The sequence below is a fragment of the Sceloporus undulatus genome, chromosome 4, assembly GCF_019175285.1.
Source record: "Sceloporus undulatus isolate JIND9_A2432 ecotype Alabama chromosome 4, SceUnd_v1.1, whole genome shotgun sequence".
Taxonomy (NCBI): domain Eukaryota; kingdom Metazoa; phylum Chordata; class Lepidosauria; order Squamata; family Phrynosomatidae; genus Sceloporus; species Sceloporus undulatus.
The window spans coordinates 170,559,989-170,587,543 of record NC_056525.1 but is presented as its reverse complement, the minus strand read 5'-3'; the positions used below and the strand labels follow the sequence as shown (position 1 = coordinate 170,587,543).

Here is a 27,555-nt window from a genome sequence, read left to right as displayed (position 1 = left end):
ACTCCTATGTACAGTAAACGAAACAGGTTAAAGAGACAGCAATAGATCATTAGAAAAAACATTTAAATGTACAACTTTCTGCAGAGATCTTGCGTGTGATGTTGTCATATTAGCAGAGCTTTTTCTGTACCTTGCAGGGGATCTGCAATACACTTCTGTTCTTTTGTCTCATTTGGCTTCATTTCTATTAAGAAGCACATAGAAAATGTGCCAGAGAGAAAAGTTTGCTTTTCTCTGGGTTCTGGCTTTACCTAATGTCACTAGGGAAGTAAACCATTTGGAAGTAGGCTGTCTCTAGGGCTTAGCCAACCAATTTTTTTTCCCTGGAGTTCTGATCTGGTACAAAACCACAGCAAGTGTTCTCCCATCATATGTAAGTGGACAATGTGTGGCTCTTCAGATGCTTTTGGACTACTATTCCCATAATCTCTTGCTGGCAAAGTATGATGTGGAATGGTAAGAGCTGTAGTCCAACACCTAGAGATACAAAATGTCCACCATGCTTGCTACAGCTGAAGACGTTTTAAAGTGGAAACAGTGTAGTACAGTGCACCCTCCCCATATGTGGGGGAATCCGTTCCAGATCCCCCCGCCCCGTGTAGGAGGGAAAACACATATGCTCAAATCCCATTTGTTTTAATGGGGGAGTGCTCCCACGTGCTGCACAGTGTATGTGTGTGCACTATTATATCACCCGTGGCTTAAGGTTAAAACCATATATGGCACGCCCGCATATGGTGCAGGTGCACTGTATCTAAGGACTGTTCAGATCCATCTTTGAAACTTTTATGAAACAGATCTATTTAGGTAATCCTGTATAATCTCAGGAAGTGTTTTCCAAAGAAAACAATATGATGGTCCATCTCAATATGAACTGTTGTATGATTTCATGTCATTTCTGACCAAGGGCAACCCTATGGCAAAGGTTTTCTTGGCATGATTTGTTCAAAGAAGGTTTGCCATAGCTCTCCTTGGAGATTGGGATAGTGTGACTTGCTCAAAGTCACCTAGCAAACTCTCCATGGCAGAATGGGGATATAAAGCCTTGTCTCCAAATTCCTACTGCTACACCCAAACCACTATGCCACACTGGCCAATTCAAGAGTTAATACCAATTATTTCACTCCCCACCTGCCAGATTCAAATAGTTTTGATCTTCATTCAGATCAGTAAATACTGTTCATCAATCCCAGTCTAGATGTTCTGAGCAGATTACAAAAATTTTTAATACAACCAAAAGAAAAAAAGTTTACACTCCAGAACCCCTTTTCACTGTTTTTTCCAAAATGAGAGCATCTCAAGACAGCCTCTCACTGTTCAAACTGCTACAAAACTCACATAATCTGAAGTCCTTTATTCCTCACTCTATCCATTTCTTTCAGCTTTCCCTATCTCTTTCTGGCATGTCACCTAGCTAATGGGATGCATTTCATAATTTGACTATAAAATTACCTATACCTGCGTAAAGTAGACTTCTGGAAAAATACTTTTTGCTTCATTTCAGAAATCTGAAAGCAAATTGAATTTTAAAAATGAGTATTTCAAATGGGATATTTAAAAACTGGAGAAGCACAACAATTTACAGGTAAAATTAGAGATGGACAGTATATGCAAAGACCAAAACGCTTGATTATTTGTGTATGATTCAGCCAGAAAAGGCAAGGTTCCAAATGTAACTATTAAATCATGTCTCCCATTTATTTCCTTATAAGTAAATCTTAGAGGAGGTACCTCTGTGGACTTTCCTTCCACAATGCCAAGGACATTGTTATCAAAATAGCCTAGATTAAAAACTCATTGTTAAGTTCCTTGCAAAAAATTAAGTTAACATTATTGGAAACAAGGGTACTGAATCTTCCTTTGCAAAGTTGAAAAAGTGTTTGAAATTATGAAGAAAACTTGACTTGCAAACCCATTTGGGGGCATCTGCCAAAGCTCTGGAATTTTTCCTTGCCCTGCTTTCCACATAAGCAGCACCCCACATGGAGTATCTGTGTCCATTGCTATGAAATTTGAAGTGGCAGAAGGCCATGTCCAGTTTTGTTAAATGCCACTTGAGAGCATATATTACACTTAAATAGACAATTGCACCCCCAAGAGCCCTCCAAAAGGCCCAGTTGTCCAGTTCTTGGCCAGTTGGGAAGTGATAGGGGTCATAGGGAGAGCTGCACAAAATACTTCCATGGGTTCTGCAGCAATCTGTGAGTCTCCTGTAATACTGCAGTGAAAATCTTAATGATGAACTTTTATTCTATGTATTATTAAGAACATATCTATTTATGCCACCAAAGTTTTACACTGTCTTCTTTTAACCAAATTCGAGATGACTGAGAAGTGGGAGGCGCTGTAAAGACAGATGTAATTAACTTGACTTGCAAACCCATTTGGGGGCTGATAAATATCTGATAAAATTTGTTTATAAGAAATAGTCCTTTGAAAGTGTTTTCTAATGATGTTTCTTACCATCTTTTGCACCATAGGGTCAGAAGAGTTTTCAAATTCATATGGATCTTTCCTGAAATAGACAACTGAACTTTGTAAGTCTCATAAAAATATCAAAGGAAGACATATTTTTATAGCTAGTTAACTATATGAAATCCAAAGATGCAGACTCCACAAAGCTATAAAGGCAGCTTTCCAGAAAAATGACTATTTCAGCTTTTTAACTTTTTGCCTGATTCATAAACTGTTATATAAGGTCATTGATACAGCTATTTTAATACTGCTCTCACTGACCAGAAGTGGCTTTCCTGGTTTTCACACAAATTGACTTCAATATCACCTGCTATGTGATTCTTCCAATTGAAGATGTTGAGGATTGAACATGGGATCTTTGCCAGTAAATGTGTGAGAAATATCACTCACTTATGACCTTTCTTGTTAGGATTCCTGACTGACATTTTAAGTAGAACTCCTCCTTCTACTTGGTGGCCATCTCTGCCAAAATTCTTGTGCTATATTTTAATGTATCCATGGCATCATATGATCAGCCTTTATTATGTGAAGGCATAGCAGACTTCAGTGCATTTCTCTCAAATGGTAAATAGTTTTTTTCACTATGCATTTTATTAATAAATTGGATAGGCTATCCCAGCACCTATGTCACATCCAAAAGGTAACATCAACTGGTGCTTAAAAGTTATATGAACAGAGAGTATAGCTTCCTACATACATTGTTCCATCTTATAAAATCAAGATTCTCAAATACCGCCACAAAAAAAAGGGAGTGGGTGTTCACACATGTACACATCCACAAAACAGAATTATGACTTTGGCCAACTTATACTTTTTTCTGAACCACTACTGACAATGAACATTCAGACATATACATATTTATATGGCCATACATCCCTAAAGGATTAAATGGCATTTTTCCTTTGTATCTACTATGCTAGGGAGTGATTTGAGAGTACTTGTAGCATTAGATATTTACACCATCTCTTTTTTAAAAAAAGCAAATCTTACTTAACATCTGAGATTTGTTTGCTTGGACTTCTTGCTCTGTTTGTCTTCTCTAATTTATCTTCCTGAAAAGAAAACACATTATCAGTCAGTTTTGATGCAAAGAGTTTTGGGCCAGCCTGAAACAACTGAAAACCTTCAACCAAATATAAGCCCCAGTTGATAACCTAGAACCAAAACATAGCTTTTCTCTTGGGTCAGCCCTAGATATTGCGGGATGAGATGTCCACTGATAACATCTTTTCTTTGTAGCTGCCACCTATACCACCACTCATACAGAGAAAGTAGGAAACAACAAATCCTTGCACAAGATCGCACAAGATCTAAGTAGGGGGCAAAAGCTCAAAGTCACCTAGCAAATCTCTATGGCAGAATGGGGATATAAAGCCTTGTCTCCAAATTCGGGGGTGGGGACAAAAATGATTTTTGAAGGAGAAGTTATCACCATTAAATCAACAATGCTATGAAATGTTCTCGCAGCTGGGATGACAGGAGTTGTAGTCCAACACATCTGAAGAGGGAGATTGCTGCAACTGGATATATGTTTCATCATACCTTTAAAGGGACTGCTTCTCCAAACTGGATGACAGGCTCTCCTTCTACACTTGGCTCACTAAAAGTAGCAAAAAGAAGAAATGGAATAAGAATAAATCTTGAGTGCCTGTAATTCTACAACCAACTTCAAAGTGGTGAAATCCATTATGTGTCAATTCTGCAAGATCACATTAGATTGAATTGGATTTTCCAAATACAGTGGTACCCCGGGATACGAATGCGCCGCCTTACGAAATTTCCGGGTTACGAAAAAAATCAATAGGAAAAAACTGTTCCGGGTTACGAAGGTTTTTTCGGGTTACGAAATTTTTTTTGGTGCTTTTCGGCGCTATTTCGCACGAAATCGCGGCTTTTCCCCATTAGCGCCTATGGCTTTTTCGGCTTACGAAGCATTTCGGGTTACGAACGCGGCGGCGTAACGAATTATTTTCGTAACCCGGGGTACCACTGTACATTTATGTATTTGTCAGAAATGATACAGGCAACTCTATCTGCAAGCATATTTATAGTTTGTGTCTTTTTTTGATAGAACTACTATCCACTAGGGATGTGGTGGTTTAGTGGTTAAGACGTCAATTATGATGATTGGAAGGTTGGCAGTTCAAAGCCCAAATGCTGCAGGATGGTGTGAGTGCCTGCCATTAGTCCCAGCTTCTGCTTCAAACCTAGCAGTTTGAAAGCATGTAAATGCAAGTAGATAAATAGGTACCACTTCAGTGGGAAGGTAAAAGCATTCGGTGCAGTCAAGATGACCACATGACCATGGAGTCATCTTCAGACAATGCTGGCTCTTTGGCTTAGTAACGGAGACTAGACTTTGGCTTAGTTACGACTAGACATTCATGTCAAAGGACTACCTTTACCTTTTACTTACTAGCCACATGTTAAATCCACATGCTAAATATCTTCCAAACAAATTTTATTACAAGCAGAATTAAATGAATTATCCCAGCCAATATAATTTGAGAAAATGATAACATGACTAAGCCAATCATGAAATCCAATCACTCATTAGAAAAACTGAAGCTAGTCTGGATTGCAGTTTTTCAAAGTGCTCCTCTTCCAAAACAGTGAGAGATTTAGGTGATTTAGGTTTGACAACAACCTAAATGAAACAACTTTATATGACCTGTATTCATATTTGTTTTCCTCATTCTGCCAAAGTCACCTTTTCTCAGAACACTCAACTTTGACCTCTGTGCTTAAAAAGGTCATGGAAAATGGAGATATTTTAAAACCAGACATGTTGGAGCACAAAGGAGATACTCCAAAAAGCAACCACACTCACTTCCACCATACATACATGGGACACAGATCAAGCTCTTCTGCACAATCCTTGAAATGAACACAACCAGCACAAACTAATATTGTGTGGTCAGGATGCTTTGCACAGGTATGATCTCATTGCCCTTGTAGCAGCCCCTGTGATATTTTTTTAACCTGAGAGAGACTGGCTGGCTCAAATTGACCCAAGTGCTTTTCACAATTGAAGAAGTAATTCAAATCCAGGTATAAGCACCGGTTGCAAGAGCCAACATAGAGAAAACATTTTGACAGCTTCTGTGTAACTGGTAAACTTGCAAGACATAGGGATCAAAGGATCACCACTGAATGCTCTTCCTAACCAAAATGTTTCTCAGCAGCTTGAAAGGTCCTTGCCTCTGCATAGCTCTTCCCTGTAGAATCATACCATACATAACGGAAACACATAAGTGTTCCTTACCTAGTGCCTTGTTTCAATAATTTACAACACATATGATGCTACACATACTCCGTATGCATAGCTTCCATGGCACTGGGAAATACACCAGATACTGATAATCTAAAAAATGGATGGAGAGCCTAGTACCCTGCATGAACTGTTGGACTTCAACTCCCATTACTCAAAACACTGAGCATGGTGCCTGGAGTTAATGGGAATTCCAGACCTGCACCATCTGGAGGGCCACACAGCTTCTCAGTCTCTGAATAAAAATGTTCTTTCCACTGCATGAAAAGTGCTTTTAGGCCAAAGGAGTGAGATGTAATATGCAACCTGGCCATTGTGCACATAGTCAGCAAGTAAAATTAGGCTATTTTTATAGCTTATGAAATGGCTCTTAAGCCTCTGTTTTGTTTTGTTTTTCACATTACAACCATCTTTTAGGACAATTTGTAAAACCAAAGCACTTACACAGTCTTATCCTTTTGTTTCACTGGAAAGGCTTTCAATGCACTTGCATTCAGCAAGGGAGCATTTGGTGCATTTATTGGAGAAGCTGCAGTTGCACTACTGGAAGCTTTTAAGTAAAAAAGGGGGAAGGAGGAAGAAAGAGAGAGAGAGAGAGAGAGAAGAGAGGGATACATATTTCCAAATTTAAATAAGCAGAGAATTTATAAACATTAAAGGCTAGCGAAGACTAAACCCATTTGCTCTGCTGCAAGTCCCAACTTTTTTAAAAAGTACAACGTACTGACAATCAGGCATAAAAAGAGGATTCAGCAACAGCCCACCCACCCACCCCCTGACCTTGACTGGCATGTTCTTCTGCAGCCTGTTGGTTCTCTCTAGCTGCCATGGCATCTACAACACTTGTTTTCTGCTGGAGAAAGGGATAAATAAGGTTGGGGGGAGAATGTACACACATGACAGTCATGATCACACATTGCATTTTTGAGACTCTATTAGGAGGAATATACCTCCTAACACCCGTAATGAAAAATTGTTTTTCTTGGCTTCAATTGGAAACTGTCATAAACCAGTACTTGCCTATTTGTGGCTAAATAAGAACTGCCTACAGGCATCTGATTAGGAGGTTCTGTATACACAGGACTGGCTTATGAAATGGTGCTGCTTGGGGCAAAGGATGAGACTCCCATTCCATACACAGAAGCTGAATTGACTTGACTAAAGAATCTTCTTCATTGCTAGCAACTCAACAACGCCCACTGAAAGTAACAAACTAGGTTAGGCAGAACCAGTGGCATTCAGGCCCACTGAGGTGTTGGAATATAGACAGTCATCCTCCAGTTTTTCAACACAACTCAAGTTACTGTTCTATGTAGTGCCTGTTTGCTGCCTGCTCAAACAAGTTCTGCAGTGCAGCAGTGGAAGGAATCCTCCATAGTACCTCTTCAAACATTCTGACAAGTACAATATCTCACCATTTAGGTCTAACCTAGTCTCCCTCCCTCACACCCAAGTCTTTCTTTGTTCTTTTCTGCATTGCTACGTTTTACTTACAGCAGTGTGGTGTAGTGGTTTGTGTGTTGGACTACAACTATGGAAACTAGGATTCAAATCCCCATTTGGCAATGGAAATCACCCGAGTGATCTTGGGCAAGTCATATCTGGGGAGAGAGAAGCAGGCAAGCTCCAACTGCCTGCCTGTACGAAGAAAAGCCCTCCCCTTCAGCCACCATCTTGGGGGGAGAGAGGCAGGCAAGCTCCAACTGCCTGCCTGAAAGAAGGAAAAGCCCTCCTTCCGACCACCATCTTGAGGGGGAGAGAGGCCTGTTATGTTGTTGTTGTTTTTTACTTTGTATTGTACTTCCTGTTGTACACCGCTTTGATCTAATTTGGAAAAGCGGTATATAAATAAACATTATTATTATTATTATTATTATTATTATATTGGGGCTGTACAGACTGCTCCAAAATGGCAGCCTGCAGCTGTCCGTTTTTGCCCCATACGGAGGCCGCACTAACTAAACAGCGCATCCTCTGGGAGGCATAAAAAGAACCTGCTCCTGGCACGATGACATCCGAGCGGCACCATACCATTTGGATGATGCACCATGTGTACGTCATCATGGCAGACCCTGTCTGGACAGGGGCGAGCCAAGATTGTGCTCGGACAATGCAGTAGGGCTTGGGAGCGTGTGGATGCTCTGCTCTCCTGAGCCCTAAAATTGGTCAAAGGCCGGCACTTTGTACCAGTCTGTACCAGGCCATTCTCTCAGCCTCAGATGAAGGTAAATGCAACCCCCCTCTGAACAAATATTGCCAGGAAAATTCCATGATAGGTTCACTTTAGTGATGTCATAACTCAGAAACAATTTGAAGGCACACAACAACAATAAACCTTTTACTTATCTGCCTGTCATACTGACTGCCTAGCTGACAGACATACAGTAGTTATCCTCCTTTCATTTGTTGATGAAGGAAGGTCTGGGGGTATTACTTGCCTACTGTCATTCATAGTTAACAAAAGAACAAAGACTGAAGTGTTGGGCAACAGTGCAGACTTTCACTCAGGCCCTAAATATCACTCAGGCCCTAAATATACTTACTGTTGTTTGAGATTGATCACTTGGTTGTGATTTCAGAATATCTGATAAAGAATCTGTACCCACAATGTCTTCTGTTCTTTCCAGATGGCTGTTCACTACTGTAAAACAATTGGGGGGGGGAATTATATACATAGAACTTTTAGAGCAGTGGTTTTTCAAGGAGGCCCACCTGTGAGGGTCTTTTGGGAATTCTTAAAAGCAAGCTGAGAAAGAACAAACTGTTTATTAATAAAATACCATTTGGAATGGTCCAACCACAAAGGGAAGTTGGGATATATTTTCACTTTACAAACAGTTACTGTGAGATCCAAGAGATCTGACCACCACCACCACCCCTCTCTGTCTCTCTTTGACTCGGTTCCTCCAGGCTCCCTGGACTAATTTATCTGGACTAAAAGAGAATGCTGAATTACCTCTTCCAAGCATTCAAGACCATAAATTCACCTTTTAAATAGTTTGCAGGGCCCCACTGCACTGTTTAATGTAACAAATAGCCATTGTTCAAAATGAGGAGCACTTTAGCTGTGTACTTCTGCATGACAGGTGGCTGAATTAGGCGATCCATGACACACCTTCCAGCACTATGAATCTTTGAATTCCCAGAAAATAGAGCTGGTATGGGAAAGGTTTCCAGCAAGCAGAATATTTTAAAACCCACTGTTCTATATCCAGGGCACATCCAGATGAGAGCAACAAAGATGGTGGGTCTGGAAGCCATATGGCATGATAAGAAAGAGCTGAAAGAGATGACCATGTTTAGCCTGGAGATGACTGAAGTAGTCTTCAAACATCTGAAGTGCTGTAATCTTCGCCATCTTACATGGTGAATATGGAGCAGACCTGTCATCTGTTGCCCCAGAAAACATGCCGAGAGCAAGTAGAAGGTGGGAATGAGAAGGAAGGAAACTTAGGTTAAGCAAAAGTTCAATTGTAGGACAGACTACCTCAGGAGCTGGGAAAATATCTCACTTAACACCACACATACTTCATTAGCAGTGTTTAAGCAGCAGCTGGATGACTATCTGTCAGAGATGCCGTTGCTGCTGCATTTTGGATTAGAAGACCTTCATGACACATTCCAACTCTAGAATTTGACATTAGCAAGGGGGAAAAACATGTTTTTGGAAGATTTTGAATTATTTCCTTGAATCATACAAAAAATGTGACAAACACACAATCACCAACTACTGTCACACCTTTGTCATGGTTCATTTTGAGCCATGAATGGCATTGATAAAACGAGAGATGGGACATTGACTGTTTGTCATCAAAAACATTAGCACAGCCTTTGTATTAAACAGACCATCACAGCTCACATACATAAAAGAAAGAGGATAAATGAAGCATGGCACTAACATAACTCACCCAAACACCTCAAATCTCATGTTACAGTTTAATTTCCCCTGTGAAGGCAGGGAAACCAAACACTAGAAAGGAATGTTCTGGAATGCCAGTTGTTTTGAACCAGAGATATGAAGGGACCACACAACACAGGACAGCCTTGCCTTGCTGATCTCTTTAACCACTAGTCCTGAACACAAGAGCTGACAAGTGATGACTCCACACAACAGCATCTCTAGAAGCATAGCCAGAGAGGTACAAGGAAGAAACACTTCAGATCTGTGAAATGAAGTAAACATGAGAGGAAGAGCATAGGATAGATTTTCAAGAAGTTGCTCTTTGCCATGTGGGAATATGTATATGCAGAATACAGCAAAGATATGGCTGAGAATGTGCACATAAATTGCTGAGAGACTAGTTTATAGGAGACCACATTCAATATTTTTATTTAGTACAAAGTGGGCAGCTACCAGGGGTTGAAAGACCACCTTGGACCCCATGAGGTACTGTTGTCAGATTATGTGCCTTCCAAAGTTTGGGATTAAAAAAAATCATCCCCAAAATGGTGAATAATATCTCTCCAAATACAGTGGCCAATGCAATGTTATGGACCACTACATTCGTGTGCACTTTATACACCATCTCCAAATGTATCAGACCTAAACTTTTTTTTAGGATGGTCAAAGAGACATCCAAGTACAGCAAAAAGACCACTAGTGTCACCTAGGGGCTGGGGGAAAAGAATTGTTTCAGGTGAAAAAAATAATACTTTTTAACCCCCTGTTTTTGGGGATGGGGGCATGGACACCTAGGGTGCAAACTCTCCAATTGTCCCAATTTGGCAGGGGCAATCAATGTACAGAAACATGGAAAGGAGAATTCTGGTAACCAATAGTTCAAGAAGGTGACATTTTATGGCTCTAACAGGAAAAATATCTCCATGTTCAAAAGATGCTCACCTGTTGGATTATGCTGTGGCTGATCCTCACTTTCATGATTATCATCTTTGTCCATTATTACCTATCAAGTTAAATTAATTGAAAGACAGAGTTTAATTCAAGAAAATCAATCTTTAATAGAATGATCAGCAGAAGTCTGCAAAGTCCTAACAAGGTGTCCAAAAAGCTAAGAATGCATAAATACACACTAGTCTAGACCACCTGAACAAACTTTGCTTGAGCATTTCATAAATCTAAATCATCTTTACATATATTGCTGGGGAAGAATTGCTGCTGCCTTGTACTAATAGAGAGGACATGAAAATATTTAACTAGTCTAAAACAGTCTGATGTTAATTATGATAGATACAGGTGTTTTATATAAGCTTGTATTTACAGTAGTTGTACCAAAACTGAGTCACTACCATCACAAAAGAATTGTGTAACCTAGCACAGCTCTGATGCCTTTTTTTTCTCCCAGACCTAGCTAGTCAGTTCCAGCAGTAGAAGGGAATGTAAAAACAGTTCTAGTGAATCACACTAAAGGCCCATCCACTATAGGTCTGTACCATTACCATCTAGATACTTAAAGACCACCAAGAAGGAATCAAGAAAATCAGTTTCCTTGGAAGAGACCATTTCAAACCAGAACAGCTCTGCCAGGCTATGCACATCCCTAGAATAGAGCTGGGGGGGGGGGGGAGTGTCTCTCTTTTTTTGGCCAACAGTGCCCAGACCTCTCCAGCTAGCATAACCAGTAACAATGCTATATGGGGAATTCGGGCAGCTGTAGACCAAAAAGTTAACTTCAGTCTGTAATGCAGAATGTTTTTCGAGGGCCATCCTGAACTCCCAGGTACAGAGAGATGTGAACTAATGAGGTCACTTATTTCTCTGGAAGACTTTTACCCTCCTCTTTCACCAAAATAAGTTTACAGAGGAACACCTACAAAGCTACTGTACCTGGCAGCAGCATGCTCACATTTGTTGCTATGTGAATTCAGGCACAATCCAAATTATGGCAACCCTATCATAAGATCTTCTTGGCAAGATTTATTCAGAGGTGGTTTGCCATTGCCTTCTTCTATGGCTGAGAGTGTGACTTGCCCAAGGACACTACGTTACACTGGCTGTCATTTAGACAAAATCAGTTGTGCCTATTCTGGCTAACACTAAATACTAGTCCCACCCAGAATAGACCTATTGAGTCAACAGGATTCATGTAAGTGCTGGCTTGAGAGTCAGCAGGTCTCTTCTAGTTAGGACTAGAAAGTAATATTTAGGCTAGAAGCGGGAATCATGTGGCTGTTTAGATTTTCTTAGACTGCAGCTCTCATAAGTCTTACAAGGAATGCTGTGAGTTTCATCCTGTAGCAGGGACGTAGCCGGGGGGGGGGGTTCTTGGGGTCCGGACCCCCCCTTCCATTAGATAAAATGAATGGTGTGTGCTGCTGCACCGCCACACCCAAGCCCCATTATAATGGAGGCGCTTAATCTGGACCCCACCCTTCTCAAAATCCTGGCTACGTCCCTGCCTGTAGTCCCAATTAAAATATGGAAGGACACATGACCACTATCCATTTATGCCTATGGCTTTCTGAGCAGACTGTGGTGGGGCCAGCTTTCAGAAGCAGACGTATACTGAAACTTTGGGCCCTACCAACAAATTCTAAGATACACCAACTATCCTCTCAAATATAAACATTAAGCTGAACTAAAAGGTTTGCCACAGCTGGAGACTTATGGGGGAGCTCACAGACCACTTTTTATAACAAATTTGGTTAGACCTGACTTTATGGATGGGATAAGGAAAAAATAAAAAAAATGATTTTCTAGTTTTAATTATTTTTTCCAAAAAGAGTATTATTGGTGCCAACAATCTGGAAAGGTTAAAAGGAAAAAAAACTGGAAAAAACTCACTGAAGTTGCAAAAAGAACATTTGTTTTGTTTCATTTTGTAATTAAAGCAAATTATTTTTACAAAAACGTTTTATACAGCTAACAGTAACAAGCAAATACAGGCACATTAAAAATACTGAAAAAGTGATTACTATTTTACAAGCATTAGTAAAAACAGATTATTTGAACATCATAATCCAACAACCACTAAAAGAAGTACAGTATAAATATTTTGAGAGGGATTTGTAATAATACTAAAAAAAGCCCAGTATTCATAGAAAACTTCCAAATGAGGCTTAGAGAACAAAGGGGGGGAGAATACTTGCCATCATTTTATCATTTCCCATTATTTTTAAGAGTGGTGTCAAAATGTCGAACTGGCTATCAAAGTGAATTTTTATCTTTGTTACTTCTTTTTTGTTGATTGTAGTAGGGCTCTTCATTTGCATTTCAAGAATCTTTTCTCCTCCTTCCTCTTTATGAAGAAAAAAGAAGGCATATGTTTTTTGAGACATTCCCAATATTGGTTACCTTCTTGTAAAAACATTAGCAACACTCTACATATGCCAATGAATTCAGTTGCCTATGATATAGGGCAAGTTGGTCCCTAACTCATATATGGAGCTGGGCTGGACTGGCAGATGAAATTTACTAACTTCACCATAGATGATTGGACAATATCCTCTACTGTAAAGGAGGGCAATGGGACTGTTTAGAAGAGGGACTGCTGCCACCTCTGCCTCCAATACCTGTCTCCTGAAGCAGCTGTCTCATTCTTCTTAATGGCATGATTGGCCCTTTTCTTCCCTCCCCTCTCCTTTCCCACAGAAGACTGGAGGATGCTAAAGGCAATGCCAATATTCCTAACCCTTCTTCTGTGGAAACAACAGTTCTCTAGGGTCCTTTCCAGTCAGGCAATAAGCATGATGATGCCTTCATCAGTTCTCTGGCTTTTAAGGGGCTGAGAGAAGAGAACCACATCCATTGAGTGGGCCAGAAGACTAATATTAGGTAACTACAATAATGGTACAGGCTGAAGAGAGCACCATGGTACTAATTACAGCAAAGGTTGGCAACTGTGGAGGGGGACATTCTTCCACTCCCATCTCCCCCTGGCTGCACTAATGCATTTTGGCATGCGGAAAGAAATGTCACATCACTCCCAGCTGACATTCTCAACAATTTTTTGCCTCTGGGTTGGGAGGTCCTCAAGATTTTGAGGTGAGTAAGTGAAATAATCTGGTAATTTGGCTGGTTTTCAGAAGAAGAAGAAAAGACATGAACACTGGCATAATTTTTTTAAAAAACAACCTGGGGGTCTTTGGGGACCTAAGAATGGCATGCAGCCAATGGCCCATTCTTTACACATCCCTGCATTACAGTCTGCATTACAACCAATAGCCGTCAGTAGCCATATCTTCCATGAATTTGTCCAGTCCCTTCTAAAACCCAACCAAGTTGGCAGCCATCACTACATCTTTTAGAAGCAAACTCCCTAGTTTACCTAACTGCTATGAAAAGAAGTACTTTTTTCTTTTGTGAATCCCCCCCCCCCATTCTGCTGAATTAGAGGATGACAGATTTAGAATTAAGTGAAAGAGTATTATGTCTTAGCACATCATATATCTGTTTCATGATAACTGTTGGTATTTTCAACAGATGCCACTCTTGATTGACATAAGATCAGTTTGAGCACAGACAAGTCTCGTGAAAGTAAGTTTTCCATGTATTCTTACCTTGCAAGCAGAAGCTACTAACATCTTCCTTTGGCAATCGCATTGGCTCCCAAAGAGCACCCTGGAAAAAAAACCTTATATGAAGCCAATTTTCATCTGTTACTTAAGTATAGTCAAGAGCAAAGAGTCTGAGAATCTTTCAGTAGTGTATCTAGTATATTTGACATTTTTAATATCCCTCCTCCTTGTTTTTTAGGTCTAGTGGAACTGCTGGCTTGGTGAGAAAGGGAGAAGACTTGCTTTCCCTCCAGGCCCCCAGAGCCACCAGACCCAGAAGGCAGCTTCTTCCCACCAGTGCACCAGGTGACACTCCTCTCTGAGATGTCACCCAGTGTGGTCTGCGCTCCCTGCATCCCCCTAACGATGCCTCAGGATTAGATTTGCTTTGTTTTACCTCAGGGTATTCTAAGTAGAAGGTAATGCTTTCAGTTCCAAAATTGAAGTCAATCCAGAACTCCTTCAGTTCGTCATCAGGTGGTTTATGTAACTTAGAAAGAAAAAGGAACCATCAGCAAACATTTCTGCTTATGAGGAAGGAGGAAGAAGGGCAAAAGCCTGTCCCTGTCCTATTTATTGATCTAGGGAATCCAAGAGGCAAACCAAACATTATACAGAAGCTTCATGGCACAAAGCACTGGCCACCCCTCTCTTTGCAAAGTGTCCTCAGTTCATATATTCAACATTTCTCCTTCCACGTCTCTCCATTTAACTGGAGAGTATCTCCTAATAAATGCTTTCCCCCTTTCCACTGTGTCCAGACTAGTGAGAAGAAGTATGTGTAAGACATACTAGCATTCATCTTTACAGTGTCACCATTTACATATAAAATTACCTCATTTGTATCAGCATGAGCAGCTTTGCATGGAATTGAACAGACCCTGCAAAAGAAGATTATTCCATCATGGGCTTTTCCTCCAGAAAAAAATATACATACAGAGATTTCTGCAAGACCATCCCACTAGTGAAGTGGATCCATGTCTGCATAGCAATTACAGCTACTTGGCTAAGCCATGCTCCCAGTACTGTCCTAGGTAGGATACACTCATCCCCAGAACAAGATCGCATACAGAGAGGCAGCTGAGGATGGAAAATTCTGAGTACTTCCCCAGATGTCCACCCATGCAAAGAGGCTAGGAGATCAACTTTAGCAATATTCCTGTTTGATTGAGGTCCATCACACTGGTAAAAATTATGACCTGTACTTTCCTGACAATATCAAGAGCGAAGCAACCATGAGAATGGACAAGTGCAAATGTGTGAGAACTGCCACTACACATACAAAGATGAGGCCACTAACTTTCTTTGCACATCTTGCAGGACATATTGTTCCCTCATGACCTGAGAGGCTAATTAATATACTGCAGACACCACTGTGACATAAAGCAAGATTGAACGTGAGAAATGTCTATCTGAGGAATTTTCAGTAAGGTCAGCACCAGTTCATGTAAACATAACCAATCATGGAAAATAAGGCAAGCCCGCATCTCATTCCATGCCCCATCAACAATTCACACTTCATTAAGAAAGGTAACTTCTTTTCCATGCCGCTAAGGTTATAGCATAAGCTGTGAGACAAGTGACAGGTTGCCAATATGGTTCCTTCCTACACAGGCACTCCAGTGAGGCACAGAACCTGAAAAAGGTATTTGGACTGCTTCAAAGTTCTAGTCCAAGAAGGTAACTTTTCCAGACTCTGCAACACCAGCACAGAAAGTGGACATTTTTATATGAGTCCCAGCTTCCAGCACAACAACAACATCTGGAGAGAGCTACACAGCAATGACTGATTATACTATCATCAAACATGCTTTAATGTCACAAAAATCATATAAAATCAATTATTTGGACAATGCAAGGGACAATTCCATTACTCCTTTTGAATAAGCAAGCCACTTACTACTTCACTCACAAGATAGTGCTCATTTTAGATATTTAGATACTTATCAAAGGGAACACTCGAGTGTACGTTAAGTTATTTGAACTTAAAAATAATTCATTTTATATCTGTGATATCAATTTATTTGCAAATCATTTAAAGTTATGTCAGCTGAAAATATAGTTAAGTTGAACATCCCTCAAATTAATTTTTTTAAAAAAACCAACCTATTACTAACTGACAAGTGTCATTATTGAGATGCCCAATACAGAAAGGAACTGTAGGATATTATTTCAGAGGAAGTAACCAGCAAAGCCATTTCTTAATATTTCTTGCCTAAGAAAACCCTGTAAACCCCATAAATTGACAGGTGTCTTGAAGACACAAACACACACACACACACACTTCTGTTGTTACATGATATTCAGGTTTAGCAGACTTATCCCCCTGGTTGGTACACTATGGTCCTATATGGCAATGCCTGTATACTTCCCAGAGGGGGGAAAAAGCCTTTCTTCAGTAGCAGTAGTTGCTATTATTATTGCTGTTATTATTGTTCCTGAAAAAGAACACAAAAGTGGGGAAGTAAGACAAACTTTCTGTCCAGTCAGTGAAAGGCCATCTGTGATCAAGGTGAGACAAAACCTGCAAAAGCCTGGGAAAAAACTTGGATGGAGTAGCTTCATGGCAAGGCCTTACCTCCTTTTATCCCCAAGTCTTTCATTCAGTTCATTAAGAAATTTCCGGCTGTCCTTCAAAGGAGAGAGAAAAATAGAATGTGCTCTTTCAAAAGTGCTCCTGTACTGTTTTAAAAAATAAAACCACACTTCTGCCTAACATCATCCATGGAAATATATATTGCTAAACATAAACTGAGCCTCTGCTTAGTTTTACAAATCAACACAAACTCAGAACACCTGTTCAATGAAGATGTGCTTTAAAGTCAACCAGCACTATTTGATTCTTAGCCCTTCTTCCCTGACATTGTACAAAAAGAAACAAAGTCTTTACCGTCTCAAAGTCTTTGCATCTTATTTCTTTAAAAGCCTTTGCAATGTGTTGGTCTTCGAACCAATTGACAACGAGGTCATCTCTCCGCTTAGTCAACATCACCCTGAAGATGGCCTCCAAAAGAGAAGCCTGGATGTCATAGTCTCCAGGACAGAGAAGAGAGATTTTCAAAATATTAGTGTTCAGTGCCCATTCTAATACTCAAAGAGTCTTTTCCAAGCAATAAGAAATGTATTTGCTTCCCAGCACCATAAGTTTAAATAAAGAGCTACCCTACTTTCTCTGGACTCCCCCAGATCCCACTAGACAATATTCAGAGACTTTGAGGCTATCAGGTTTTATTTGGGACAAATTTTCATGGACCATAGTCCACTTCATGAGGCATCAATTAAAATGGGTACCTGTATTTCCTGAAGCAGATTAATATGGTTTACCACTTTTGAAATTTTGTTTAAGAACACTTTACATGAATGTCATGTGTCCCTCCTTTCTTCCTTACGTAAAACTCTTTGGTCACAACCCAACAAATGTTGTCATTATCAGCTTCTTAAAAGTCATGAAAATTAGTTGCACCTAGTATATCCAATTCCTTATTAATGCTATAGTAGTAAGCACTTTATAGCACTAAACACTCTCACTACCAGAAGGCCGATTTCATCCTTCAAAAGAACAAGAGGCCGAAAATATGGTCATCATTCAGAAAGATCCACCAAACATTTATTTGTTGACAGCAATTCCAAAGAGTCATTTCAACTTCCCAAAGTCATATAGCCAACATCTTTAAGCTATGAAAATATTCTTTATCAGCTGATTCGTATTATGGTGTAGCTTGCTCTAAAATTTAACCATTCCCTTGTACATACCAAAAATCTATACAAGTTTAAATATGAATAGCTTCATCTTGCATGAGAGGAAACATTCTCCATTCACTAGAGCAGGACTAGGACCTGAGGAATGTTAAGGCTACACACAGCTTGCCATGGCAACTGGCATAAAAATTGATTTTAGTCCCAAAATGGGAAAAATCACATTGCCATAAACACTGAAGGCTTGATTCTTCATTTTAAGATGAGGGGAGGGACTTCTGGTGGGAGGGCAAAACAGCATTTTCCAAAAGCCAGAACTGATTGCCTTGAAATGCCCTTTCCAGTTTTTTGTTTTGTTTTTTAGAGGAAGATATAGCCCTTGTGTGGCGGAGAGGTTGGAGTGATTCACTACAGCTCTGGAGACCAGGGTTCAATTCCCATGGAAACCCACTGGGTGACCTTGGACAAGTCACATGCTCTCAGCCTCAGGGGATGGCAATGGCAAACTGCCTCTGAACAAATCCTGCCAAGAAAACCCCATGACGGGTTTGCCTTAGGGTCACCATAAGTCAGAAATGATTTGAAGACATACAACAAGCCCTTTGTGGCATGGTGAGCCTGAAATGTGTGTGTGTGCGTGTGCACACAGCCATTTTTCAAAATTCAGTAATATCCAGACAACAAGCATGCATCTCAGACACACTCAAAAACCCAGCTCTGCAAAACTTTTTCCAAAATATTGCTAGATTACAGTGGAGAGAGAGGTAGGGGTAAAATTCGCAGCTACTGTCCTATACAAGAGTGGGTTTTTCCCCCTTATGCCTAAATTTTATCAAAGAGGTTTGTCTTACCACCAACATCCAGAATTATTTTTGCAAATTCTTTCCTGAAATAAAATAACCCATAAAAAAAAAACTTTATGACTCAAGAGAAAAAATAGCAGTGCTGACAGAGTACTGTAAGGTAGAAACAGAAATTACAAAATTTTGATAAGCTAAATATGCATTACAAAATAGTTCAAATCAACAATGCTAACAATTTCTTCCTTCCCGTCAGTCTCAAAGATGCTACAAGATCTGTTTGCATACTGATTTTCCAGACTAGCATGACTATGTCTTTGAATAATAACAAAACAGAATGCCAAGACTGTTCCATTTAATCTTTTGGGAGCAAAATGACTGTTTCCCTGTCCTTCATATTTTATGAGAGTGAGAATAAAATATAACTGTTGTACAGAAAAATCAGAACTAACTATTATTTTATCCAAATTTTCTCTTAGGTTTGCAAGCAGGTACTGCAGCCCCAGAGGAATACGATCTGAACTGCTACCACCCTTGCCTTGGAGAGTGAGAAGAACCACAAGTATCTGTTGGATTTCATCCTCTTCCGGACTGCCATTCCCTTCTCCTTTTGTGTCATGTCTTTTTAGACTGTAAGCCTGAAGGCCGAGAACTGTCAAAATTAACAATTTGTAAACTCCTCTGAAAGCCTTTGTGATTGAAGAACAGGGTATAAATACTCTAAATCAGGCCTGCAGAACTTGTGGTCTGTGGGCCACTTGCTGCCAACCAAAGGATTTCAGGTGGCCTTCAAAGACTTCAAGGATGCTCTACTTGGCCCCTACTTACTACTAAGTTGTGCAGGTCTGCTCTAAAAAACATAAATGTATCTGGGATAGAATCCCTGGGTAGACTTGGTTTCCTGACAAGTAATCACAGTTTGGGCTGATTGTGAGGGAGGGGCTGCCAGGGAAGTAGTAGATACAAAAGGGAGGAGTGAGGAACTGTTAAGAGAGTTTTAAGGGAATTTTAAGACAGTTGAGGGAAGGCTTGAGTTCAGGGGATGTTCTTGAGTAAGAGTTCTAGAGAGTGGGTCAGACGGAATCTGACTGGGCCTAGAGAAAGTCAGAGCAGTATTCTGACAAGCCAGTACAGTAACTGGAGAAAAAGACAAAGGGTCTCAATAGAGTCAGATAAGGATACTGACTGCGAGAGAAAATGTATGGGGAATTGTAAAGAGGAAACTATGAAATACCTTGCAACTGTTATATTAATATAACCATACTTGGATAGAATAGTGTGAACTATTCTACCTAAGCTACGTTCTTACCAACTGTTATTCAATACAGTTATTGTTGTTATAACAGAAACCTCTGCCTGTGTGAATCCTAGGCCATACAGGCACAGACAAACATGCTACCTAAGATATTGAACTTACCAGAAAAGCTAAATATGCATTACAGAATAGGGGGACCTACTCCTTATACATTCAGGGAAAGTGTATGTGGAAGCAGGGCAGGTGTCATTGACGAGGGGCTTTCTATAAGGGAGAGGTAAAAGATAACCTCAAGGTATATGAAGAAGGTCACGTCACAGTATCCAACAGTGGTTTTGGGAAAACAGAAAGTATCCCTGCTACCTGGTTCTTTCTGACTTTTCTTCATATCCACAGAAAAACTGCTTTTTGAGGCAGTGGGACTCTTGCTCAAGATGAGTAAGGGCAAGAAGACCTCACTTGATAGGGATATGGTAAAAATGGAGCACTCCATCTTGTACAGGAATGTTCCAGTAGCACAAAACCGCCACTGGAAGTACTGCCTGATCTTTCACTGTCCCTTCCTTTTATACGATCAATGCAAAACTTGCAATGAGATTGGAGACAGAATACTCCTCCTGATAGCTAATAGCAATGGTCCAGAGGGATACAGCCCCTCATATTATAAATCAACTTACAAAAGCAAGCACATTTCTTCAGACACAGGGAACTTCTTTTTCTCCTCTTGTGGAACATTATCTAATAGAACGTTTAAGGTCCTTATAGCCTTTGTTGCAAATATTGAAAGCCATGCAAAAAGAGAAAAAGGCAGAAAAATAAGCCATTAACATATAGTCATTATTTTACTTCACATACTTTTCCCCACAAAATCTTCGTTTAAAACTAACCTCCTGCCGAAGGGCCAAGTTCACATTACGTTCAGTAGCTAGATGTCCCAAATATGGTAAGAATGAATCTAGCAACTGTTTTCTTCCTATGAGGTGTGGGGGGGGGGGCAGAAAAAGCGAGATAGCTATTATCAAGTAGAAAGGCGACAAGACTAATAGACTTAACAGTGATCTTTCTCTTACTGGATCTGCAGCAGCTTCAAATCAGCCCAAAAAGTATTTTATAATGCTATACAAGATTCACGGATTCTCCTCTCATGTTAAAAAGATTCTCCAGTTTTAAATATTTATGTATGTTTCTACAGATGTTAGTAAATTAAAGTTTTGTTAAGTGATTCAATTATATATTTGTTAATTATATATTTGTTTCAATATATTTTTGTATATTATTAAAACACATATGGCTTTTGAGACAGTGAAATCATTATCTAGCTGTTAAGCCCAAGTTTGTAGCCTTATTTTCTTTTGCTCTGTTTTCTCCTTTTCTCAAAGCAATTTACAAAGTAAGCTCAACAATAAGATACATACAGTATCATCTTCTACATCTTTATCCAGAAAAAAGCCTCAGTTGGCTGACTGTATAAGAACACAGTCACACAAAGGTATCCATTAAGCAGCCAATAACAACATACTTAAAATTATCAGACAGTTATACAAGATATTTAGCCACCGACCTTCAGAGTTGCTTTTGCTAATAACCTGAAAACAAGGTGGAGAGAAGGGGAGGAAGCAACATGGAGTTATCCATAATAATACCTTATATTTCTCTCTCTGCATGCATACACACGACACACATGCTAAGAATGCAAAACATTCAAGCTTCCTCCAAATTATTTAAAACTTATCCACTGATACTAACAGCACTTTAAAATATGCTAAGCCATAACACCTGTTTGCAACAAAAAGGAATTATTTTCTGTTCTGTAACACTCAAAGGGATTTTACTGCAAATTTATGACTTACTATAAGTTATAATTAAGCATGTATAGGCTACATTTGAAGCTTTTATAGGATTTTGCATGCATTGTCTACGCTACGCCCTTGTTTTCTTAAGAGTTCTTAAAACTTCTAGTTGAATGTTTCTTAAGCTATCTAATGTGGAAGACCAGCATTTTGTTTCTCCATGTTCAGTACTGGTACTATATTTATGCCCTCTGGCTACAACTGTTTTCCTCTTTCCAAGAAAATCTAGGGAACAGCAACTGATAACTCATGGATCAGCACCAGTCCACAGACCACCTCTTTGAATCCTACTGATCTACTTGGTGCTATGATGGCCCAGGACTGGTTCATACTTATTTACAGCAACATGAAAATAGATTCCTCATGGCTTATTTCTTCAATTTCTCTTCAAAGATTAGCAGATAATTTGAATCTGCTTGCCACAAAGGCTAATCAGATGTCCTGAACAATTTTACCATGGTATGGTTACACTACTGCACAGCCCAGCACGCCTGAAATGTTCTTCCTGCAGTTCAATTGAACTCCATTGGAAGCTAATGCAACATATCCCTGCAGCCCCACACTGCACCAAATAAATCAACGTTCAAGGGCCACTATGTATGTATGAGCCACATGTTTGCTATAAAATCACAACACAATCCCAAGTTTCCATTTCCATGCACTTACCAGAGCTGTGTGAAAGAAGTCTTCAACAAGATTTACCAAGAACTCACTCTCTTTTGGTTCTATCAAGCTTAGGAACTCTCTTGTCCTTTCAAACCAAGTGACCATGTAAAAACAAAACACATACAAGCTAAGTCAAATGAACACCTGACAGCTAATCCTGTGGCAAAATCCAGTCATAAAAAGATAACTATAAGTATGGAGGTATATGGAGACCATAGTAAGGTTTTTGTGCGTGGGAGAGGAAGGAACAAAAGGAAGGATTTTTCTCTTTTTTCTTTTTTTCATTAGGCAAAGGAGGAGGAACCTTAGCAAGCACTGCGCAAACACATGCTTGGTGAATGAGAAGTCAACTTTACTGATAACAATAGCCATGGTTATAGTAAATTACTACTAGCCCTGTCTCTACTATCACCACTATTTCTTGGCACTTAAAATTAAAACCTAGAGCTTAGCATAACACTCAGCCACTGCCACCCATAATTCCTAACTCTTTTAAGTCTGTTCTGGAGACAGTTACTGCAATTTCACTGCTTAAGCTCTTGCCTTAAGTTATCCATTACTGTAGGTTTGCATGGGCTAAGTTCCAGAACAGCCAAATAAAAAAAACAGAATACTGATCTCCTTGTGTCTCCCTGCTTTGGGTTGTTCCCTTGCCTTGAGATGGAGGAAAGAACAGATTGATTCCAGAGGACATGCATCCTCACAGCTCAGCAAACTAGAGGTGGACACACATTAACCTGAAAGACCAAATCTTGCCTTTTCATCCTGGATCTCAGGCTCAATGAAAGCAAGTTAGGATCAGTTAGTCAGAATACATTTAATGAACTCAAATAACTCCATGGCTAGTTATGGATCCTGAGTCTACCTGATCTTAGTACCAAACTGTACTCACTAGGCAAAGGTAGTCTTCCAGATATTTTGACCTTCAAATCCTTTATCACCACATCCAATGATAAGTTATTATGAGAGAACTGTAGATCAATGTTTGTCCTAGCCATTGATCTTTTGCCACTGATGATTGCTTATAGTCCTGTCTAGACATACCAGCAACTACAGAGGCAGCCAATAGAAGAAGAGGTTTTCTGCAGATTTTATATGACTCCCCCCCACCCCCCAGTTTCTAAAACACTAAATAAACATAGCACATATCTTCTTTCCATATAACCAAATAGCCCTATAATGGGAGAGGAAATGAAACCTACACTTTTTGTTTATAAGTTAGGACAAAACTGCTTGCATTTTAAACAAGATTTTGGAATCTGAGTTGAAACCAAAGTATACTGAAATAAGGAATAATGAGACATAGAGCTGTCTTCAGATTACATCATCATCAGCAGCTGTTTCACAAAAATCAGTTCTGCTTCACATATCACAGATTAATTAATACAACATTCATGTATGGAACTACTTATCTTTGGTATCAATCCTTGCTGAAGAAACAGATTTACACCTTCTTGAGGGTCATTTTTACAGTACAGCCGAATACATTTCAGCAGCAGAGAAACATTTGAGAACTCATTTTTGTCTAATTCCTAGGAGGGAAAAAAAAATCCCCACACATTACTGCCCTGAACAAACAATTTCATATATTTAATTTTGAGATCTAAATTGGGGGTTGGGATTCTGCAAATGTTGAACTGCAACTCCCAGCATTCCTCATGCAAACTAGGGCTGCTGGGAGGCCATCTGTAGGACCATGGGATTTCAGCCAAGTAAAAACTACTAGTCCCACTAGAATTAACTGAATCAAGAGGCCAACTATAGTTTGAACTGGATTTAAGCCTCAGAGATTAAGCCACATAAATTTTCCTACTTGCCTTTTTAAGAAGTTTGTCCAGTTGGTTTAACAGCTGCTTATTAATCTTCTGAGGAGGATACATTTTTCTCTCTTGTACCATTTCATTTATTTTCTGAAATCCCTTTCCCATAAAGGCATCATTTAATAAGGATGCTAGCTAGAATAAAAGATGCAAAAGCAACACTTCAGAATTAGCCTTTGGTTACTCATGGATTAGATTTCTCATTGTAAAATTTCACCTCTAATTATTTTGTGGTGATCTCATAAACACAATTTATGTATTTTAAAAGCCCTACACCTCCAAAAATTGTGCCATGGGAGCATAAGAATTAACATACCAACATATTAACACTGTACCTATAATGACCATACAACCGGCCTGGGTCAAAAACTGTGATTTTAAAACTCTGCTATTACTTTAAAAAAAATTCTCCAACTAGCATGGCCATTTTAGGGATTTTGTGAGTGGCCCTTCAAAATAATAATGTTCCTAGCTATGTTTGTTACACAGTTTGGCATATTGTAGGTCACCTTCAATGCTCCAGGAAGCAGAAAAGCAACAAATTAAATTAAATTAAAAGAACACATTTAAAAATAAATAAAACTGCACTACAACTCCCAGGAACTACTTGAAGGCACACAACAACAACAAAGTGATCATTACATGGTATTCGCGTCTGTCAGATAGGTCCTCCTCCTTTTCTTTACTTTCTTCTTCCTTCAGACAAGGAAAATAAAAAGAGAGTGAGGTGAAATGATTGATTTCAATGCTAAAGTCCCAACCATTTTGTGTATTAGTATTTACTCTATTGCCTGCCAGTCCACCATAGTTACTAGTGTCATGCACAACAGATATTTTAAAAATCACTTTAAAATTATTTAAAACATTTAAAACAACAACAACAAAGAAATCCAAACATTATTTAAGAACAAATTAAGAACAGTTGGAAAAGCCAGGCCTAAAAGTAATTTTAAGAACAAAGGGCCAGGTGACCAGGCATCCTCCTTTCCCAGGGCAGGTCCTACATTCTGTCCAGGTGGCATTCCAGAGGGTCCTCCATTTTGCACCTAAGAAGCATGAATTTTTATATCATAGGGGTGTTTTGAGCTTTTCTTGGGTCATGTCCCCAATGTGTGGGGGATTCTTTTCCAAATGTGTGGTGCCTTGCTCTCCTTTGAGGGGGTGAGGAGGACCTCTGGTGACCCAGGCATGGACACAGTCTTGGTCACCACTATCCCTCAGCAAAGCTGCCCTGAGAGGGAACACTCCAAACCTGCCTGCAACATGATGGCAAGCTCCCAATCCCTGCTGGGATGGGAAAGCCAATTTAAAAAGCAGCAGTGCCTGGCTCAGGTGCAACCTTAATGAGAGCAAAGGCAGCAGCACCTGGGCACTAGGCCTCCACCCAGCAGCCAGCTCCTCAGCTCCAGCCCAGAACACAAATACATGTCTGTGTGTGTGTCACACACACACACAAATGTATCTATATATACACACACATGTGTGTATGTATATGTGTGTGACTGAGTCATTTTATATAGACATACACAAATTGAATATGTTTATGTATATGTGACATTTTATACACACACGTACACACACATATTCAATTTTGGGCTGTGTATGTGTGTGTCGTTTTATACATACACACACACAAACACACAAAAATTGAACATGTGTATATGTATATGTGTGTGCATCTTCTTTATATATACACACACACATAAAAATTGATTATGTGTGGGTATGTATATGTGTGTATGTGTGTGTTTCATAGACACACATATACACACACAAACTGTATATATATGTGTGTGTGTGTATTCACTCTTTTGTTGTTGTTGTGTGCCTTCAAGTCATGTGTGTGTATATATATGTGTGTGTCTCATTTTATACACACACACATACACACATAAAGTGAATGTGTGTGTGTGTGTGTGTATATATATATATATATATATATCCACTCTTGTTGTTGTGTCCCTTCTGTTTGTGTGTGTGTATATATATGTGTGCGTGTGTGTGCATTTGTGTGTAAATATATATATGTGTGTGTGTGTGTGTGTGTGTCATTTTATATACACACACATATATACCCCAAAAGTGAATGTGTGTGTGTATTCAGTCTTTTGTTGTTGTTGTTGTTGTGTGCCTTCAAGTGGTATATATGTGTGTGTGTGTGTGATTATACAGATAGATGGATAGATATATTTACACACACATACACACAATATATATATATATATATATATATATATATATATATATATATATATTCTTTTGTTGTTTGTGTTTTGTCTGTGCCTTCACATCACACACACACATACACACAGACAGACAGACATAACAACTCTATTGTTGTTGCTGTGTCCCTTCATGTCATTTTTCAGCTTATGGTGATCCTAAGGGGTTTTCTTGGCAAGTTTGTTCAGAGGGGCTTTGCTATTGCCATCCTCTCTAAGCCTTAGGCAATGAGGTTTCCTGGGGCTGAGAGTGTGACTCTTTCCATGGCCAAACTGGAATCAAACCCTGCTTTCCAGCAGAGTCCAGCCCTCAAACCACTAGGCCAATATAATGTGGGCTTACAAACACAAACACACACGCACATACACGATAGTTTATATGTCTCACAAAACTACAGTGTCCAGAATGTCCTAGCATGGAGCCAAGGCAGTTAAAGTGGTCTTAAATTGGATTATTTCTGCAGTGTGTTTTGGACCCAAGACCCATTTGATTTAGCGCAGTGGTCCCCAAATGGTGCCCTTTAAGTGAGTTTGGACTTCGGCTCCCAGAAGCCTCAGCCATGTTGGCCAATAGCCTGGGATTCTGGAAGCTGAAGTCCAAAATTCCCTTAAAGAGCACAGTCTGGGGACCACTGGTTTAACTGGAAAGTGTCCAGTCTGTAATCTTCTTTTCAATGACTTTCAGGGAGGGGGAAATAAAAAGAGAGATCTATCCATTTTAAGCAACCAAAACTTGAATTTTCTGTCCTACGACTTTTCTACACGTGCATGTATCTCCCTCTATCTGTGGATAATGGGAATCACAATTTGCCACTAAGAAGACCAATCCACAACATAATTACAACTAATGCTCTATCCATGCAAGTCCACCCTTTAAAGATACTATATACTCTTTCATAGAGTTTTCTGTTCAGTCTTTAATGCAGGGGTTCCCAAACTTTGGTCTTTCCAGTTTTTGGACTCCAGCTCCCAGAAGCCCCTGCCAACTTGGTCAATAGTCTGGAAATCTGGGAGCTGAAGTTCAAATGGAGGAGCAAATGGCATTG

The 27,555-nt window shown here is 39.6% G+C and overlaps 1 protein-coding gene across 1 annotated transcript; it reads right to left on the bottom strand.

Annotated features, from left to right (window-relative positions):
- Positions 1 to 16,774: 16,774 nt before the first annotated feature.
- Positions 16,775 to 24,609, bottom strand: SYCP2L (synaptonemal complex protein 2 like). The gene is made up of 10 exons (XM_042464419.1): positions 24,604 to 24,609; positions 24,285 to 24,422; positions 23,880 to 23,999; positions 22,468 to 22,572; positions 21,513 to 21,537; positions 20,839 to 20,924; positions 20,629 to 20,717; positions 18,748 to 18,782; positions 17,091 to 17,233; positions 16,775 to 16,831 (listed from the first exon to the last, which is right to left on the bottom strand). The coding sequence occupies exons 1-10, from the start codon at positions 24,607 to 24,609 to the stop codon at positions 16,775 to 16,777; spliced, it is 804 nt and encodes a 267-aa protein (XP_042320353.1).
- Positions 24,610 to 27,555: the final 2,946 nt, after the last annotated feature.

Excerpts from the sequence above, each read along its gene's own strand:
- SYCP2L (XM_042464419.1), bottom strand. Across the intron at positions 20,925-21,512 it reads TAGCAAAAGCAACTCTGAAG|GAAGAAAACAGTTGCTAGAT; the intron begins GTCGGTGGCTAA and ends CACACCTCATAG. Across the intron at positions 20,718-20,838 it reads ACTTGGCCCTTCGGCAGGAG|GCTATAAGGACCTTAAACGT; the intron begins GTTAGTTTTAAA and ends TTTGCAACAAAG.